Below are 22,400 nucleotides of genomic sequence, written 5' to 3' on the forward strand. Positions count from 1 at the left end.
ATCAAGTATAATATGAATTTAAATAATAACTATTATGGATTTTATAAATTATATATTACTAATAAAATTTTAAATGAAATAAATTAATTATACATACACTCACAAATTATTAGTTTAATTTAATTTAGATATTGCTAAATTATTTTATGAAAATGATCCTGAATCTAATTAATCAACTCTAACAAAATGTTTTTAGATATTTCATAATTTGATTGTTAATTTAGCATCTAAGTTAAATTAAACTAATTATAATTTGTGAGAGCTTCCTGTATTTTGGATTTGCTAATCCATTCTGTAACAAGTTCAAGAAATAGAAAAATGAGGGTTTAAGAGAAAATAACAAATTATAAATTAATTTTACTTAATTATTTCATAAAAATGATCCTGAATTAATCAACTCTAGCAATTAATGTTTTTATATAATTCTTAATTTGAAGTAAAATTAATTTATAATAAAGGTAATTTATATTCAGTAGGTCAGATTATTATTTTTAAAAAATGCTAACTTATAATTTGATTTATTCTGTATCTAAACCTCATTATCTAAAAATTTAATATAATATCTATTTCTTGAACTTGTTACAGAATGGATTTGCAAATTCAAAATATTATTTAAGGAAACTCTCACATATTATTATTAGTTTAATTTAACTTAGATATTGCTAAATATATAATCAAATTAAGATATATCTAAAAACATTAATTTCTAGAGTTGATTAATTAGATTCAGGACAGGAACATTTTTATAAAATAATTAAATAAAATTTATAATAAAGGTAATTTATATTCAGTAGGTCAGATTAAAATATTTAAAAATGCTAATTTATGATTTGATGTATTCTGTATCTTCTTAAAAACCTCATTATTTACAGAATGGATTTTCAAATTCAAAATATTTCAGGAAGCTCATCCTCACTCAAGTTATAATTCTCAAGATGAAAAAATAAACAAACCAAAAAGTTGAAAATATATAAGGTAGGTTATAATAAAAGTTGGGAACAAAAATATGAATGGATAAAGCAGCATTCAGGGTCGACTCTAAAATGTAGTAAATGTGCATCATGCTTTTCAATAAGCCATAGTGGCAAACATATGAATTCTAACAAACATAAGCTAGCAAATGAACAATCTAGAACCAATACTACTATATCATCATACGTAACCAAATATTCTAAGAATGAGACCTTGTGCGTTATTGTTGAAACAACATTCATTATATCATTCCATAAAACATTCTCATAGCTATATGTCGGCTGATTGTTCAAGCAAGCTATTTTCCACACTTTTTCCTGACTTTAAAATTGCATCAATATTTTCATGTGGCAGAACAAAAGGCTCGAAAATAATAAAAAATATTTTGCCACCTGAAACAAAGGCAAATATTATAAAAGATCTAAAAAACAATCATCCATTTTCAATACTAACGGATGCATCGAATAAAGGTAATATAAAAACATTTCCCTTATTACATGTCTGACAGTGAAACCTCTAAAGACATATCTAGATGTTTGCTAGAAAATTTAAAAATCGCTGGACTTGATTTTTCTAATGTAACTGCCTATTGTGCAGATAACGCATCTGTAAACTTTGGGAAAAATCAAAGTATTTGGACAGAATTAAAAAGTCATAATAATAATATTATACCAAAAGGCTGTATATGCAGGGTTGCCAGATATTCTTCACTTGAAAACGTGAGTTTTTCTTTTATAATAATTAATGGGGGACTTCCCCCCAGGCCGGGGTAATTGATGTAGCATACTCATCAAAGTTAATATGTTATATTTAATATAACAAGTTTTTAATGATAATAAAAATTCTTTATCGATTTACTAATAAAAATTATGATATTTTATGGATGATTTTAAAAGAGGCAATAAAGATTTCCCATAGGCACTGTGGAGATAGGGTGAAAACTCTTTGCATGAATAGTTATATTTTGTTTAACCATAAGTTCAGCTTCCAATGATGACGTTCTTTTCGCCAAGTAGTAGTCATTAGACTGAATATTCTCTCTGATGAAGCATTTGAATGCGGATAGAAAATATAAAATTGCATATTTTCTCTATAAATGGTGAGTTTTTATTAAAAAGAAAATCCATCCATTTTTCTTGGGTATACATGTGATAGTTTTTTGATAATTTTTCTTCATAATAGGAATAAAATTGTGAATATTCCTCAAAAAGAATTTCTGTATCTATGTTTGGTATTTTATAATTACTAATATGTTTTTGTAATTGTTATAATTCTCATTATTTTAATGTCATAGGGCTAAGATATTTCCATATATTATCTATAATATCATAACGTTTTTCTACATATTCTACAATATTTTTTATAAATATCTTTGATTCATTTTTGAAATTTATTGCCTTTTCTACATCATTATGTTGTAAAATATTTTTAGAAATGCTCCCATAAAAATTTTGTTGAATTTTTAAATTTAATGAATTCTTTAGTTTTAGGATAAGATCATGTATATATATTGCTAATACATCTTCAGATTGCAATTGTAAATTAGTGTTATTGACTAAAGTGCCAACGTTAAGGACAACACCTAAATATGCCTCTGCAAAATCATCTCCAAAAATTATTTTCAAAATTGGTAGGGTTGCTGATAATGATAAAAAATATTCTTTAAGGAGTTGAAAATACTTAAGTATCCGCTTAATCGCTGGGATTAATGTAAGCCAGCGTGTTGGAACATGGCGAAGTGATTCTGACCATTCTAAATTGCACCATTCTACCAATTCTTTTAAAATTGTAACTTTTTTTGTCGAGTTGCTAAATTCATTATAGCATTTAATTAATATACTCTCAATATCATATTTAAGAAAAATTATAGCCTTTTTAAACGAATTGTGAAGAATGTGGCATATACAACCATTGGTATAATATTATTACTATGGCTTTTCAATTCTGTCCAAATACTTTAATTTTTCCCAATGTTTACAAATGCGTTATCTGCACAATAGGCCGTTACATTAGCAATATCAAGTTCAGCGAATTTTAAATTTTCTAGCAAGCATCTAGATATGTCTTTAGGGGTTTCACTGTCAGACGAAAAATTTTTAAGTAATTAAACATTTATTCCATTCTTTTTGTTAAAATATCTAAGTAATAAGGGAAATGTTTTTATATTACCTTTATTCTATGCATCCGTTAGTATTGAAAATGTATGATTGTTTTTTTAGATCTTTTATAATATTTGCCCTTAATTTATTTCATTTAAAATTTTACGAGTTTTTAATATAAGATTTATAAAATCCATAAAAGAAACATATTATAATTATACTTGATAAACTTTCTAAAAATAGAATTTCTGTTGTGGGTAATTGATCAATGAATATGATTGGTTAGTTGGACTATTAACAAATACTACAATTTTTTTTAATATTTTAAAATAAATTAATATAAAATTTTATATTTGTTTAAAATATATTGAAAAAATTTAAAAATGTGAGAAAAAGTGAGACTAAGTGTGTTATTTTAATTTACTTAAAAAACGTGAGAAAACGTGGGTAAGTAAAAAATTAGGTATAAAATCGTGACATCTGGCAACCCTGTGTATATGCCATATTCTTCATAATTCGTTCAAAAAGGCCGTAATTTTTCTCAAATATGATATTGAGAGTATAGTAATAAAATGCTATAATGAATTTAGCAACTCGACAAAAAGAGTTATTAAAAGAATTGGTAGAGTGGTGCGATTTAGAATGGTCAGAATTACTTCGCCATGTTCCAACACGCTGGCTTACATTAATCCCAGCGATTGAGCGGATGCTTAAGTATTTTCAACCCCCTTAAAGAATATTTTTTTATCATTATCAGTAACCCCACCAATTTTGAAAATATTTTTTGAAGATGATTTTGCAGAGGCCTATTTAGGTGTTGTCCTTAACGTTGGCACTTTAGTTAATAACATAAATTCACAATTGCAATCTGAAGATGTATTAGCAATATATATATACATGATCTTATCCTAAAATTAAAGAATTCATTAAATTTAAAAATTCAACAAAATTTTTATGGGAGCATTTCTAAAAATATTTTACAACATAATAATGATGTAGAAAAGGAAATAAATTTCAATAATGAATCTAAGATATTTATAAAAAATATTATAGATTATGTAGAAAAACGTTATAATATAATAGATAATATAGGGAAATATCTTAGCCCTATGACATTGGATAAATGTCCAGCATTTGAGCAATTACAAAAAATTATTATTAATTATAAAATACCAGATATAGATATAGATAGCCTCTTTGAGGAATATTCGCAATTTTATTCATATTATGAAGAAAAATTATCCAAAAACAATCATATGAATGCCCAAGAAAAATGGATGGATTTCCTCTCTAATAAAAATTCACCCTTGATAGAGAAAATATGCGATTTTATATTTTCTATTCCGCATTCAAATGCTTCATCCAAGAGAGTATTCAGTTTAATGAATACTGCTTGGAGAAAAGAACGCAATCGATTACATTTATCAACATTGGAAGCGGAACTTATGGTGAAACAAAATTTTAATTATTCATGTAAAGAGTTCTCAGCCTATCGAGTGCTGATGGGAAATCTTTATTACCTCTTTTAAAATCATCTATAAAATATAATAATTAATATTATGCGATATTTATAACATGGAAAATTATACATTATAATAAGATTAGTAAATCAATAAAGAATTTGAATTTTCATTGTCTTAAAATTTTTTTAAATATAACATATTAACATAGATTAGTATGTTAAATCAACATCCCGGGCAAAAGCGGGCCAAAGGCCCGCAAATTGGGGGGTATGGGGGCGAAGCCCCCATTAAAAGAAAAACTCACGTTTTCAAGTGAATAATATCTGACAACCCTGTAATATACTTGCTTATTAAATGATAATACTAGCTGAAAAATATGAAATAGATGAATTTTTTGTATATACCAGGTAGAATATAATTTTAAAAAATTCCGAGCCGGACCTAAAAAATTTTTTTTAAAAAAAATCCAGGCCGGGCCGGCCCTAAAATTTTTAAACCCGGGTCGGGCCGTTAAAAAGATTCTGAAAAAAATCCGGGCCGTGCCGAAAATTTTTTAATCCGGGCCGGGCAGATGGTACCTCTGCAGGTCATAAATAAAGTAACTCCACTACAAAGTAGAAATTACTAAATATAAAATATTAAGGGAGATCGGGGACATAATGAACCCGGGGTTATTAGCGAAACGCGGCTTTATTTTATAGAGTATTAAACTTTAAGGGATAATTTTTTTACCAAAACTATATAATTTTATAATGCATATACGGCTATAATTTTTATTTCTATCGGACAGCTTGAAGAATTTTAATAATGCATTATATGATTCGTACATGCAAAAGTAACTCTTTAAATCTTAATTATTTAAAAAAATAAAAATACATTTTTACCACCCAGAAATCATCTTATATAAAAGAAAATATATTTTATAAAATATCAATTTACCTGAACAAAATTGATATTCTAAATGCTTCTAAATATGATTTTTACCAAAGTGGTGGCATTGGGGCTATTTTTATGAGATTTAGAATGAGCATTTTTCCCTATTTTTTTTAAATTTTAACATGGAAAAAAAGGTCGTAGAGAGAGGATAAAAGAAAAAATGTTATTAATAAGAAAAACATTTGTTTAGTGTGCAAAAAAAATTATTACAAGCATCATAACAATCAAGACTGGTTTCAATGTCGTAAATATAGTTATTTGTCACATAGAAAATGTTGCAATTTTAACAGGGTTGGCAAGTCGGTCAATTGACCAGTCAAATTCAGTCAATTAACCGGAGGAGTATTTGACCTGTCAAATACGGTCAAATACTCTAAAAAATTTAAAGGAAAAATAAATTAAAAATATGATTAAAAAAGGAAAAAAAGATGTAAATACATGTGATCACAATGTTTGCTTATTTTTTGTGTCCACAATATCAAGAGGAGAACTCACAAGTATGTGATATAATTCAAGAATTAGCTATTTTACAAGGTAGTGATGACCAAAATATTTTAAGTGATATAATTAATTTCAGAAGCAAAAACAACATGTTTAATATAGCAAATTATGTGGTAAGTAGTAATTTCCAGACACAATCGATTCCGACCTCAAGTTAATAGATTAAACTTTGTCCACCCTACCCATTAAGAGACTAACAATTCCTAGTTCTCCTTCTTCTTTAGAAAGAAATAGGTCGATTAGGGTTAATATTCTTATGAAAATAGAAATCGATTGAAGATCTAAGACATCAGGAAAATTGATTAAAAAATATTAAAGAAAATGATAATATTGAATATGAATCACAACAAGACTCTGCTACAGATAGCTACACGCAATGTCTACATGAGCGAGGGGGGTAGGAACAGTTTGCATCCTAATATCTATAAAGAGGGGGTAGGTGGTAGGGGGTAGGAATGTTGGGGGGTAGGCTAAATCTAGAAAATTTTCCATTACATTTTTAAATTTTCTATGGATAACATTTTGGTATTTTTAGGGGGGTAGATATATATTTTTGAGGGGGGTTTGCATCCAGTGAATATACTGTCTCATGTAGACGCTGGCTACACGTTAGTTATTGAATGACAATGAATTTAAAAAATTAATATTATAGATTTCATTTTACTATTATATTCAAAATAAAGTTAATATTAACTTGAAAAAAAACATATATTTGAATTTGACCACATTTGACCGGTCAAATATCGGTCAATTGACCGAAACGTATTTGACCGGTCAAATGCACCTGAATTTTAATCCTTTTTATATTTGCAAAGATTGTGAATAATGTTCCCATTTTTTTGTTTATAAATGATATTGATTTTATAATTACTTTTATGCTTTATATTATTAAATATTTGGAAAATTAAGCAGAGCTTATAATAAATAGCCCCGAGCAAAGGGGGTTCCTTAATTTCCAAAAAAAAATTCCAGAAAAAATAAGATTCTGATTAAAAATATTAGATATGTATTTTTGAAATTTAAAACTACCATAAAACTAATAGATTAACAAAATGAGAGTATTTTTGTTAAAAATGATAAATTACTTTTAATTTTATTAAGGTTTGCCTTTTAGGGTTCGCCATAATCCCTGTTTTTCCTACCTATTTTGAAAAATATTACCAATTTTAAAATTGAATATATTTTAATTAGGTTTAAAATAGTAAAAATTAAAAAGGGAGTAAATAAGATAATAGGATACGCCATAAGAAGTAAAAATAAAATCGTTATATACAAATAGCGCAAAATTGAAAGCTGTACTGTCAGAAAAAATTAATTTTTTTTGATCTATCTAATTCTAGCTTAAAAAGTTTAAAATGCCGAGTGGAGTAAATATAGACCAACGATAAGGTAATATATTTTTTTTAAAATGGTCAATATGGAAATTAATATTAAAACTAAAATCCTAAAAAACCTCGAATATTTAACATATTTCTAAATATTAATAAACAATAATTATTAGTAGCATAATAAATAATTTGTGAAAATTTAGTTTAATGTAGAACTAGGTCCGTGAAGTTGGCCCCACAATTTTTGATTTTCAATGATTTATCAGTTGGTGTGATTAGTACCCGATTTGTACCGTTTTCAGTTCGATTTGTACCATCACCGTTTTTGAGATATTCAAAGAACAAAATGGGGGGCCAACTTCACGACAGCCCCCCAACTTTTGAACTTAAAAATAAAACGTAAATAGGTCGATAGAGAAAGATTTGTACCGTTTTCAGTTCGATTTGTACCATCACCGTTTTCCAGCTATTGACCGTTGAAAATATGGCGCCAAAAATAAAAAACACTCAAAATTTATTTGTTTTTTAAATTTTTTAACGTACAACGGTAGAGAATTTTTTTCTCTTCCTAGTGATGCCTCAAATTAAGCTTTATCTTCATTATTTATTTCGGAAATCAAATTTTAAACCTTATATTATAGCGTGAATAGCCCCCCCCCCCCAATATTCAAAATTTGAGATTTTTAAAATTTTTAAAACGGGATTGATTTGTACCGTTTCAAACTCGATTTGTACTATTACGGTTTTCCAGCTATTGACCGTTAAAGATATGGCGTCAAAAATAAAAAACACTCAACATTTATTTTTTTTAAAAATTTTTTAACGTACAACGGTAGAGAATTTTTTCTCTTCCTAATGATGCCTCAAATTAAGCTTTTATTATAGCGTGAAGTTAGCCCCCCCCCCCGATATTCAAAATTTGAGATTTTTCAAATTTTTAAAACGGGATTGATTTGTACCGTTTCAAACTAGATTTGTACTATTACCGTTTTCCAGCTATTGACCGTTAAAGATATGGCGCCAAAAATAAAAAATACTCAACATTTATATTTTTTTAAATTTAACGTACAACGGTAGAGAATTTTTTTCTCTTCCTAATGATGCCTTAAATTAAGCTTTATCTTCATTAATTTTTAATAAAAATAAATTTTGAGTTATTTTTATTTTTGGCGCCATATCTTTAACGGTCAATAGCTGGAAAACGGTAATAGTACAAATCGAGTTTGAAACGGTACAAATCGGGTACAAATCAATCCCGTTTTAAAAATTTGAAAAATCTCAAATTTTGAATATCCGGGGGGGGGGGCTATCACGCTATAATATAAGATTTAAAATTTGATTTCCGAAATAAATAATGAAGATAAAGCTTAATTTGAGGCATCATTAGGAAGAGAAAAAAATTCTCTACCGTTGTACGTTAAAAGATTTTTTTAAAAAATAAATGTTGAGTGTTTTTTATTTTTGGCGCCATATCTTTAACGGTCAATAGCTGGAAAACGGTAATAGAATCGAGTTTGAAACGGTACAAATCGGGTAAAAATCAATCCCGTTTTAAAAATTTGAAAAATCTCAAATTTTGAATATCGGAGGAGGGGGGGGGCTAACTTCACGTTATAATATAAGGTTTAAAATTTGATTTCCGAAATAAATAATGAAGATAAAGCTTAATTTGAGGCATCATTAGGAAGAGAAAAAAATTCTCTACCGTTGTACGTTAAAAAATTTTAAAAAAAATAAATGTTAATTGTTTTTTATTTTTGGCGCCATATCTTTAACGGTCAATAGCTGGAAAACGGTAATAGTACAAATCGAGTTTGAAACGGTACAAATCAATCATGTTTTAAAAATTTGAAAAATCTCAAATTTTGAATATGGGGGGGGGGGGCTAACTTCACGCTATAATATAAGGTTTAAAATTAGATTTCCGAAATAAATAATGAAGATAAAGCTTAATTTGAGGCATCATTAGGAAGAGAAAAAAATTCTCTACCGTTGTACGTTAAAAAATTTTAAAAAAATAAATTTTGAGTGTTTTTTATTTTTGGCGCCATATTTTCAACGGTCAATATCTGGAAAACGGTGATGGTACAAATCGAACTGAAAACGGTACAAATCATTCTCTATCGACCTATTCACTTTTTATTTTTAAGTTCAAAAGTTGGGGGGCTTTCGTGAAGTTGGCCCCCCATTTTGTTCTTTGAATATCTCAAAAACGGTGATGGTACAAATCGAACTGAAAACGGTACAAATCGGGTACTAATCACACCAACTGATAAACCATTGAAAATCAAAAATTGTGGGGCCAACTTCACGGACCTTGTAGAACTATATAAAAACAAAAATTAAAATTCTCAACAAATCTGCCGTCTGGCTGGCACCATGCCAAATAAAATAAAATTTCTTTTCTAATTTTAGAACATTAAATATCCATCACTTCCTTAAGGAATTTTAAAACTAATATAACATTATATTTTTTATAAGTATTTGCGGAAGCAATATTTTAATTATAAAATATAAATTTTTATTTAAAAGCTAATTAAATATTATAAATATTTTGATACAAGGTAGGGTCAGACCCCAAAATATACTTCTGTCCATCAGGGATTTTTTCAAAATAATGTCCTTTTATATTATATATTGATATAACGATTTTATTATGAAAATCATTTCCATATTTATATCTTGGATATCATTAAATATAAATACAACTTTTTTGATAAAAAAAATATAATTTTGTTTTGTGTACTTTCTAAAAAAATAAAAATCAAGGGAAAGGATTGAGTGGCACTCCATTACTTGGAGAAGGAGCTAGCTCCTTTTGAGAAGGTAGGAGAGGGAGTTAGCTATTTTTAAAAAGGAGTCTTAACAATTCTGGTAATTATAATTTATTTTTTTTTAAAAATAAAAAGAAACAAGGTTTGGAAAAAAATAAAATAATATAGCAAATAATTTACAAAAAAATAAATAAATGTACGGTAAAAATTGTTATTATTATACAGTATATAAAAAAAAAATATATTCTAAAGATAGGAAACGACAACGAGAAAATAATTAAATTTATAGCTGAATTGGCAATTTATTAATTAGGCTGAATCCAAAGCACAACTTAATATGCTAAAGCTAACGTTAAATAATACTATATTTAATCAGGATACCTTAGCTAGATCTAAAAGACCACTTAGTATAGAAGATTCTTTTAGAAAAAAATATACTACTGAAAATACTCTAGCCGCTATATTATAAATCTAAAAAAAAATTTAAATTAATATTTTTAATGATTTTTCTATAAAAATTTTATTATATTAAATTAAATAAGAAAGTTTATTTATTCGGTTTATACTTTCTGATCGACGCTCTAAAGTTGGGGATAACACTATATATATTAAGATACAATAAAAAAATATATATATTTAAAATTTTTAATCAAATTTATTTTATTTGTGAAAATATAGATATTTTAAAAAAAATTTCAAGTATTGTAAAAAGTGGTTAATAGGACGCTACTTTATTGAAAAAATAGCGGAAACCCTTATAAAAACACGCTTTGAAATACTAATTTTAAATAAAATCAGTTTTCCAAAAATAAATAAGTATTTATATCAGATAGTTTGCCACCATAAATCTTTTTATAGGATTCTTCTACACTAAAATATTAATATAACATGTTTTATAAATAATATTTTTACTATTTTGATTTAGACTTTAAAAATAATTATGACTTTTGTCACTTTTCTATGGTACATTTTTATTGAAAATTTAATAAACTATAATTAATATTTTAACCATTTTCTTCAAAATATTCCAAAAAAAATACCAACATGGCTATTATAATTTTTTCATGGTATTTCATCACTGAAATATTGATTTAACATGTTTACAGTATATATTTTTATCTATTTGCTTCAATTAAATTTAAAAAAGTATAATTATAATGATTATGACAATTTGTCACTTTCCTATGATACATCTTCACTGAAATTATAATTTAACATGTTTACATAATATATTTTTCCCCATTTGCCTTAAAAAAATTCAAAAAAGTTCAAAAATTACGATTATGACAATTGTCACTTTCTTATAGTATATCTTCACTGAAATTTTAATTTAACAAGTTACAATATTTATTTTGACCCATTTGCCTTAAAAGAATTCAAAAAAGTTCAAAAATGACGATTATGACAATTGTCACTTTCCTATGGTACATCTTCATTGAAATTTTAATTTAACATGTTTACAATAACTATTTTGACCCATTTGCCTTAAAAAAATTCAAAAATGTTCAAAAATAACGATTATGATAATTGTCACTTTCCTATGGTACATCTTCACTGAAATTATAATTTAACATGTTTACATAATATATTTTTCTCCATTTGCCTTAAAAAAATTCAAAAAAGTTGAAAAATTACGATTATGACAATTGTCACTTTCCTATGGTATATCCACTGAAATTTTAATTTAACAAGTTTACATAATATATTTTTACCCATTTGCCTTAAAAAAACTCAAAAAAGTTTAAAAATTACGATTATGACAATTGTCACTTTCCTATGGTGCATCTTCATTGAAATTTTAATTTAACATGTTTACAATATCTATTTTTATTTTTACCCATTTGCCTTATAAAAACTCAAAAAAGTTAAAAAATTACGATTATGACAATTGTCACTTTCCTATGGTACATCTTCTCTGAAATTTTAATTTAACATTTTACAACATCAAGTTTAAACCATTTGCTATAAAAAAATTCAAATAAGTTGAAGTCGTAAAAAACGACCTAAACTTTGAGTCGGAGTCGAAAAACGACCCATATTTTGGGTCAAAGTCGTTTTTTCGGCTTGGATTCGGGTCGGAGTAGAAAAAAACGACCCATATTTTGGGTCGAGGTCGTTTTTTCAGCTTGAACTCGAGTGGAGGTCGAAAAAACGACCCAAACTTTGAGTCGGAGTCGGAAAAACGATCCAAAATTTGGGTCAACTCTGTTCGAGCCGACTCGGCTAGGCCGATTAACAACACTACTGCTAAGCGAAGTTTCTCGGCACTTAGATGGAACCCCAAATTCGAACTAGGGATTGCTTCAAGCAACTCATAGCCATTATCCAAGCTGGCAAATTAAAAATATGCCACAGCTTCAGTTTGTAAATTCAAATTAACTACGGAACGAGCAATTAAAGGATGGTCTCAGTTTCCAACTTATCGTCATTCCATATTTTCAGCTGGAGACCAGGTAAAAAGAAATAAGGCAGCGAAAATGATTTTTGGAGATGGAATGCCGATGCCAACCGTCTACCATGGAACCTATAGGACTCAACACATTTGACGGGAAAAAACTGATGGTATAACTTTTATACCATTTAAGAAAGGAAAAAACTTAGCTTGGGATAATACACATATTTGCTGAACAGATATCATTTTTATCCCATTAGTTACGACCTCTTTAAAAAATTTTGGCCCGAAGCCATTAAATTTAAAAAAAAATTCAGGTCGTAAAATCTCCTGGAGATCCCTTTTTTTTTTTATCTAAAACAGCAAATCTCAATGGCTATATGCAAATCAGATCTAATCTCCATTCATGAATATATGCCAGCCATGATGTAAAAAATTATTTAATTTTTTTAAAATTCCTTATTTTTCTCATTTTTTGCTTTTTTGAAATTATCTTTTTAAAGTTTAATTTTTTTAAATTTTATTTTATATATTATTAATGTATGCATGTTTTAATGTAGATTTAAAAAAAAATGAGACAGATCACAGGGGACCCCAATGAAGGATTTTATATTAGTCATGCCATCCAATTTTCTAAGCTAATTTTTTTCTATATAAAATATATATTTAATTTGATATTTGTTCGTATGTGTATTTAATTTTTTAAATTGAAACAGCTTTTTTTTAAATAAAAAATTTACAACCTATAAAGATTTTATATTTTTTTCCATATAATTTTTAATATATTCTTATTTTTTTTTAAATATATTTTAAAGATGAATTCCTAATCAAGAGTAGTAATAAATTAAATATATAATAAAAATGGTTTAAAAAAGAATTTCATTTAAATGTTAAGCATACCGTGTAGGGTGTGCAAGCATTGGCCACTTTTGATATCCCATATCTTGACAGTGCTGTCGGCGTTGCCCGACACTAACAGATTGTCCTTGAGTTCCATTCGACTCGTCAGAGACTGATGTCCGACGAGAGTGTGCAAACAAGTTCCGGTCTCCACATCCCACACACGGATCGAAGTATCCAATGAGCCACTGACTATATGGGAACCGTCAAACTATAACAATTAGAGGAAGAGGAAATATAAAGGGTGCTTTTTTCATATATAGTTATTTATCATCTCAATAGTGTGAGATATTTTTCCATTTAAAATTTCGACGTGAATAATTTAGTAAAATTAGTTTAATTCCCCCAAAACACATTTATAATGATCAATTTTGGCTCCCTTTCATCTCAATAGAATATTTTTCCATTTAAAATTTCGACGTAAATAATTTAGTAAATTAGTTTAATTCCCCCAAAACACATTTACAATGATCAATTTTGGATCCCTTTCATCTCAATAGAGTGTGAGATATTTTTCCATTTAAAATTTCGACGTAAATAATTTAGTAAAATTAGTTTAATTCCACCAAAACATATTTATAATGATCAATTTTGGCTCCCTTTCATCTCAATAGAGTAAGACATTTTTCCATTTAAAATTTCGACGTGAATAATTTAGTAAAATAAGTTTAATACCCCAACATTAACTATATAATGATCATTTTTGGCTCCCTTTCCCAAGACTTACAATATGCTGCTATGATGTTATAAAATATGATCCGAGTCTTAAACCTGCAATGAGTAGACCCGATTAGTGTGACCGTGGAGAGTGTGAAGGCAGTCGCGAGTGACAGCGTCCCAGACCTTAACGGTATAATCGTAGGCTCCGGAAACAACGCGACGCCCGTCGAAGGCGACGCAACGTACCGCAGCCACATGGCCGAGCATTACGCCAGCACAAACACCGCTGCGGATATCCCAGAGGCGAAGCGTGGCATCACGCGATCCGCTAACCACTCTGTATAAAGAATATTTTAAAAAATTTAAAGACTTGATATTCTGCAAAAAAATTTATATCCTTCATCATATACCCTCCAGTGATCTGCAAAACCGGCCTGACAAATTTAATAGCACTGAGAAAAATAAGAGTATTTTAATTTTATTATATAACATTTTTTGTTACATGTGTCTTTTTTCAAACACAGTGTCTTTATCAATGCTAATTAGATGAGAGGAGGACACTATTTCTGAAAAACTCCTATGGCATCCTTTCCTGGGTGAAATCATTACAGCTAAAAAGCAAAAGAAAAATTTAAAAAAAACATAACTAAAAAGCAAAAAAACGAAAATAAAATATGAAAAATAACAATGTCACCAAATACTTAAAAAACCAAAATAAGGTGTCCTAGTACAAAAGCTATATAGTGCTAAAAAGTAATTAAGTCGAACCAGGACACACCTATGTGTATGAAAAGGGACATTATATGATAAAAAGCTATATAACATTCGTACAATTTCGATAAATAAATATTTTAAAAATCATGTTGCACTTCGTTAAATATGATGGAGTAGAGGTTTGCAATGGACCAATTTTTGAACTGAATGTTTGCCAACCCATGGTTTTTTTTAAATTCGCTCGCCCGCTTGCTTGCCTTTTTACTTATAAATCCTGTTTAGCCCATCCATCCAATGTTTAAAAACTATTTAATTGGTTGACTTGGCTCTTTATTGATTTCTAATTAAACTTATGAAATAAAAAAATATTTCAAACTCATCCCTGCATTGTTTAAAAAAATATTTTTTTAACCCGCCAATTCCCACGCCCTGCTAAAATTTTTGCCTGCCTAGACCTCTAAGGTATATATGAATCTCGGACATAAATTCCTGGACAAAAATACCCCAATTATAATAAATTTGTAAAAGTTTATAAAGGGGAATCTTTTTAAAAAAAATTTAATAATTTATTATACATGGCTCTATAAGCGTCTGCTAAATTATGCCGAATGTAGTTTACTAATAAAATTAAGTATTTCACGTAATCTACTTTTATGCTTAGATTAACTTTTGCACATATCAGGCCTTGCCATGAAAGCGTGTAATACATTTAGCCAACATCTAAACATTTCCCCATTACTACACACATGTGTATGGTTTTTAATAAAAGTGCACAGCAGACACTAGTTAAAGATTTTTTTAGTAAAGAATGAAACACATGTGTGGAAGAAATAATTAATTATATAAATTCCCCTCTTTCTAAACATTTTAAAAAATTATTAAAATTTGGGTTTTGTCAGCGACATTTGTGACCAATCACCAAGGTGTATAATGCGTAAAAATGAAGTCACTATTATTAGAAAAAATATGCTGTATTAATTATAATCCTAAACAAAAGAATATGAGGTTAGCTTATTTTATTTTTTAAAATTCATTATTAATAACCTGTCTCCTTTGAGGCTCATACATCTGACGGTCGAGGTATGACCAGTGAGTGTGTGAATACATTTACTACCTTGCCCCTTGGTAAGATGTTCCGAAGATGGGAGGGTCTCAGGTTGCGGCAGAGGGTAAGAAAGCTTATTTTATTTAATTGAGAAAATTATAGGGTATGTAGTAGCCTGTAAAATTAAATTTTTTGACCTGGTCCGCCGAATTCAGAATATTGTATAGAAAAGAAATCATATTCAAAATATTTATTTTATTCTCTAATGATGCCCATTATCTTTAAAACCCTAAGAAATAATACTACTAGGGCAAAATGTCAATGGCTATTTCGATCCAGCGTCTTACAATGAACAGTGTCATAATACCGAAAAAGGCGAAATGCATCCCAACAAAACCACGAAACTTTACTCTAGTACTACTCCCTACTATATGAGCAAAGGTTTCACCCTCGATTACAAGAAAAAACGACTATTCAATCACTGGGGACTAGTCGTATAAAAACTTCCATTATCAAAATGAAGCAGCGCTTAATTGAATTCGTGTCGAATAGTGTTGATAAAATTTTAAGGTTTCCCCATTTGATTGCTGCAGTGGAGGAAAAATTTCTAGAAGTTAGAATTCGTTTAAGGTCACCAAACCCTAAAGATTTTCCCGACGAAGTTAAATTTATTTACGATCATTTCTTAATGTTCCTTTTATTTGCCAAACTCGCCCATTTTTATCGTAAAATAAACTATTCTTACGAATGGCATTAATATAGTGTATTACAACGCATTGTTAAATTACAATGAAACGAGCGTTAAAAATCAACTAACAATAAAAGGGGATAAATATAATAAAGTTTTATTTTAATTTAATAAATTAAATATGGACAAGTAATTAATTAACAAGATTAATCGTTGTGTTGGAAATTTAATTAAAAATAAAAAAAGGTGTTAGACTTTTATTAATTTTTTAAATTTTTCTTAAATAAGTAAAAAAATATTTATTAATTTTTTAAATTTTTCTTAAATAATAAAAATGTTTAATATAGAATCTTTATTATCCAATAGTAATATTAATTTTTCCAATTTAAATGAAAACTCCCAATCTTCGTCGAGAATTCAAAGACCAAAAAGAATACACAAATATTGGAATAAAGAAAAAATAGATATAGTTACTAAAATGTTATCAATGCCAGAAAGAGAACAGATGAAAATTAAAGACATTGCAAAATACGTCGAAATGCAGCATCAGTTCATAAATTTAGACGGGACACATTCCCAGATATAAATGGAGAACCTTTAAAAGAATATAATATTCAAAAAAGAGGAAGTAAAAAAAGAAGATACTTCCATAATTGAAAGACTCATCATAAATTTATTGATGGATAATAATACTCTTACTATCCAGCAGATAATAGAAAATTTACCTACTGGTAGTCCAAGAACGAAAACAACAATTAGCAAATATATAAAAAATATAGGTTGGTCGAAAAAAAGAGCTGGCAAGGAGCCTGATAGAAGAAATACTCCTGGGGAAATCAATATTCGTCAAATCTATTGTGTAAAGATCATACCCCAAGAGAAAAATTATATTTCTTAGATAAAACTGGAATAAACTTGCACATTGTACCAATCTAAGCCTGGGCACCATACAATGTCCGTCCAGTAATAAAAATTCCATACTCTAAGGGTAAAAATGTAAGCATACTTTGTACAATTGGAATTGGAGGGGTAATCCATTATAAAATAATCGAAGGAGCTTATAATGGGTTGTTATTCCGTGATTTTATGACAGAGCTTATCATTGTCTTACCACCAGATGCAATTATTGTAATGGATAATGCATCTATCCATAAAAGCCATCTTATCGATGCATATAAAGATAGGATTGAATATCTACCACCATATTCACCTCAGCTAAATCCCATCGAAAATTTTTTTGGAGTCTTGAAAAATAAATATCGAGCAATAAACCCCCGCCCTAATTCAAGAGATGAAATTATTAGGAATATTATTCAGCTCTTACACGAATTTATTCCTTATGATTTTACTAACTTTTACAATCACATGCAAAACTATTTGGAGTTGGGTTATCGCGGGCAACTGATTAATTAGGTAATCCTTTTAATTGATTTGTATTAATAATTATAATATTAACTCTTTAAATTTCTAAATAGGTACCATCATCAAATTAGTGGAACAAAAGAAAATTTTAATAAATTATAATTATATTTTTTATATCGAAGTTATTATAAAAATAGTATTATCATATTTTTATCGAAATAAATTGGTGCAAAATTTCAAAATAGATTACATTTAAGAAATTCTAATATATTTTCAAATATCAAAAAGACTTTTTACAAAAAATGATTTAGAATTTTAGATAAAATTTAAACAAAAATCTTACTTGAACATTCTCAAAGAAGATCAAAAAAAAATTCCCATTTTTTAATACAAATTTAGATTTACAACATAATTTCTTTTTATTAATTTAAAAACGATTAATCTTATTAATTAATTGCTTGTCCATATATAATTTCAATATGTATTAAATTAAAATAAAATTTTATTATACCCCTTTTATTGTTAGTTGATTTTTAACACTCGTTTCACTGTAAATGAACCTTTGAAAAAATAATTATATTATATAATAAATATAATCAGATTTAATTTAAGTTTTAATAAATATTTACACTCTTTTTTCTTCTTGTTTTTATAATACTTTTTATACTTCATGCATTTTTTTAAATTATTTTTTTAATTTACCAACCGCCTTAAATTCTTTTGTTTTCTGGTTTTTAATAATATTTTTTAATGCATCTTTTATTTTCCCCAACATTTGTCTTATTTTACTAGTTTTTTTTAAAATGAAATGAACTTATTATATATTTGTGTTTATCTTATTCCTCTCCCCTAGCTATATCTTTTTTTGGTTCCATGTCAATTCAGCGAAACTTTTATCTTGAAATTTTTATCGCGAATGAATTTTATAGCGAATCCACATTAGCAAATATTTTTCCGCGAAACCTTTTAAGCGAATACATTAGAGCGAAATTTTTATCGAAAATTTTATAGCGAAGTCAATATCGCGAAGATAATATAGCGAAAACTATTTCGCGAAATATAACGCGGCCTATTATTATTTTTTTATTAAAATAATTTATTTTATTTATATTTAATGTTAATATTTTATTTATCAACAAACAAACATATGATATATATTTTATTTATATTATTATATTATGAAAATGAAAGATGGATTTCTTTTGATATTTTTTTAATAAAAAAAATGATATGCTACTATTGTAATATTATTTTTGTATTTTTTAAGTGATTTTCACACGCCCAAAATCAGAGACCTGCAGAGGTACCATTTGCACGGCCCGGCTTTAAATTTTTTAGGCCCGGCCCGACCCAGATATTTTTTTTAAAAAATTTTTACGGCCCGGCCCGGATTTAAAAATTTAAAGGCCCGGCCCGGATATTTTTTTAAAAAAATTTTTACGGCCCTGCCCGGATTTAAAAATTTCAGGCCCGGCTCGGAATTTTTTAAAATTATATTCGACCTGGTATATACAAAAATTCACCTATGAGGTATTTTACCATATTTTTCAGCGAGTATTATCGCTTATTATTTAAAAAATACATGTAAAAAGCTAATATTTTGAGAATATTATATTGAATTTATAAAAATTATAAAACTGTTATTTATAAAAATGGATATTTTGAGCATATACTATATTTTATATTGCATTTATAAAAATAAAACTAATATTCATAAAAATGGTAATAATATTTTGAGCATATACTATATTTTATATTGCATTTAAAAAAAAATAAAACTAATATTTAATTTATAAAAATGGAAAATATTTTGAGTATATAATATATTGTATTTAATTTACTATTTAATTTATAAAATAAAAATAAATCGCTATTTAAAAAAATGCATGAATAAATAGTATTTTGAAAATATAATCTAATTGCACAATATTAATATAATTTATTTTATAATATAAATTTTTAACAAAAGAAGATAATTGTATTATATAAATATTGTTAAAAAAATAATGAAAAATGTTGGATTAAAAACTTTCATGACTCAAGGAAAATATAATAAATGCAATAAATATTTGACAGTTTGCAAAGTAAAAAACCAGCATGATTGACGAAACCCTATACTCAAGAAAGATATTAAAAATTTACAAATTATCATGAAGAAAGAGAAGCATATCTACCTTTTCAGGTTGAAGATTACTTCTTCTTTCTTCAAGAATTCTCGTAGTGGAAAAATTCCGCTCACAGCTTGCACTTGAAGCATGGAAATTCGCTTTGATGAGCCGCCCACCACTCTAACAAATTATCCACCTTAAATGTTTCATCTATTTTTTTATTTATGTAATTATAATATTCATCATCGGGTATTGACATATTATCAGAATTACCATCGCCCCATTTGTCATAAAACGATTCAGTTTGTTTAACAACAGTCGTAATTTGACTGGTCGTGGTATTTCATTTACTTCCTGAGCCTCTTGTAATTTAATATAATCTTTTATATAGTTTTCCGTCATCTTGCGATCTGTCCCTGACTACATACGTAATTGCTTGAATTTGGGACAGAGAAAAAGAGAAATAAAATGATACTTGTGTAAAACAAATTTTTCAATTAAAAAATGCTTTATATTAAGTAAAATCAATTTTATTTCTCCTTTTTCGCTTTGAAAGGTATTACAAACTTCAAGAAGTGATATTCCTTTATTTGATTGTTTTGGTAAAATATATTCTAAAAATTTAGATATGAATTATAAAAAAATATATTAATAATACTTGAATATTGGGGCTTATTTAAGATATTCCTTTATTTGATTTTTTTGGTAAAATATGTTGTAAAAATTTAGATATGAATTATAAAAAATATATTAATACTTTGAATAAATTTGCAGGAAATTAATAATCAGATCGATATGTGGGTGTTAGGTAGTATTAACCATCACCCAATATTATATTAATCGTAACTATAATATAATATAATCTTATAACCATTAACTCATAATGTAAAAATTTTTATAAAAAATATTAAGGCCCGGCCCGGGTTTAACAATCTTAGGCCCGGCCCGGATATGTTTAAAAAAACATTTTAGGCCCGGCCTGGGTATATTTAAAAAATTTAAGATACGGCCCGCCGGGTTTAGGGCTGGGCCTGCAGGTTTCTGCAAAATATATTTTTTAGTTCAAAAAGATTTTTAGACATATTTTGATAAAAATTTTAAACCTTTTTTGAGGAATTCTTTGTGAATTTTATTATAAATAAACAAACTTTTAGGCTGCTTTCATAGTGGAGACGGTTCCGATTTGACGTCAAAACATCTGATTTGACGGCGTCCGACAAGGCTTTCATAGTGAATTTTTTATAACGATTCGACTTAAACAGATTAGACATTATTTTATTTTTTCAAAATTCCTTAGTTAAATTATGTATTATATATGATCTCTTATTCAAGAAAGAAAAAAATATAGTTAATTCGAAAAGAAGAAAGGAGGGAGCATATATTTTTCATAAAATTATCTATTTTTTAAGCATATTAATAGAGGTGGGTTTTCTAAATAATATTTAAAATATTTTTATTTAACTTATTTATGTTTATGATTTTTTTAAGAATAATAATTTAATCTGACAATTTTTATATTCGTTATTGACGATGTTCCTTGGAAAAATGACAATTATCATAATCGGTATTTTTAACATATTAAATTTTTTTTAAGGTAAAATATGTATTTTTAACATGTTAATTTATTTAATTAAGATGCACCATATAAAAGTGACAATTATCATAATCCTTATTTTTAAAGTTTTTTAAATTTTTTTGACGTAAATCGGTTAAAATAAGTAGTGATAACATGTTTTTAAATAAAACTTCAGTGAGGATGTACCCAAGATAAGTGACAATTGTCATAATAATTTTTAAAGTTTTTTGACGCAAATGGGCAAAAAAATAAATTGCTAACATGTTAAAATAAAATATCAATGAAGATGTACCATAGATAAGTGACAATTGTCATAATCGTTGTTTTTAAAGTTTTTTGAAATATTTTGATATAAAAGGGTAAAAATATAGATTGTAAAAATGTCAAATTAAAATTTGATGAAGATGTACCATATAAAAGTGACAATTGCTATATTCGTTATTTTTAAAAGTTTTTAAATTTTTTTGAAGCAAATGGGCTAAAATATAAATTGCTAACATGTTAAAATAATATTTCAGTGATGATGTACCCTAGATAAGTGACAATAATCATAATCGTATAATTTTTAAAGTTTTTGAATTGTTTGACGCTATTGGACAAAAATATAAATTGTTAACATGTTAAAATAAAATTTCAGTCCAAACAAAAAAACAAATCGATATTTTCATTCTCATAATCGTTGTTCCTTTCATCCTGCCTAAAATTTGATAAAAATATGCAAAGTGATTATTAAAGATAGCTGTAACCTATGTTAAATTCTAAACTTTTAAGATATGGATTCACAATCTTATTCCTTTAATTATTTTAAATCTACATTATAAAAATGTATAACCTTGCATTCACAGTTAGCAAATATTTTTGTATACTCGTGGCAAAATAGTG

At 27.2% G+C, this 22,400-nt stretch overlaps 1 protein-coding gene across 3 annotated transcripts in view; it reads right to left on the reverse strand.

The window, feature by feature from the left end:
- LOC135922976 (F-box/WD repeat-containing protein 7-like) overlaps window positions 1-22,400 on the reverse strand; it is an 85,213-nt gene that overhangs the window by 20,623 nt on the left and 42,190 nt on the right. For all 3 annotated transcript variants that reach the window (XM_065457543.1, XM_065457544.1, XM_065457542.1), the window contains exons 9-11: window positions 15,784-15,917; window positions 14,137-14,362; window positions 13,366-13,576 (exon numbers count right to left, since the gene is read on the reverse strand). In XM_065457543.1, coding sequence (XP_065313615.1) covers window positions 13,366-13,576; window positions 14,137-14,362; window positions 15,784-15,917 — 571 coding nt within the window. The remainder of the gene's footprint in view (window positions 1-13,365; window positions 13,577-14,136; window positions 14,363-15,783; window positions 15,918-22,400) is intronic.

The sequence above is a fragment of the Gordionus sp. m RMFG-2023 genome, chromosome 1, assembly GCF_954871325.1.
Source record: "Gordionus sp. m RMFG-2023 chromosome 1, tfGorSpeb1-WG-v2, whole genome shotgun sequence".
Classification (NCBI taxonomy): Eukaryota; Metazoa; Nematomorpha; class Gordioida; order Chordodea; family Parachordodidae; genus Gordionus; species Gordionus sp. m RMFG-2023.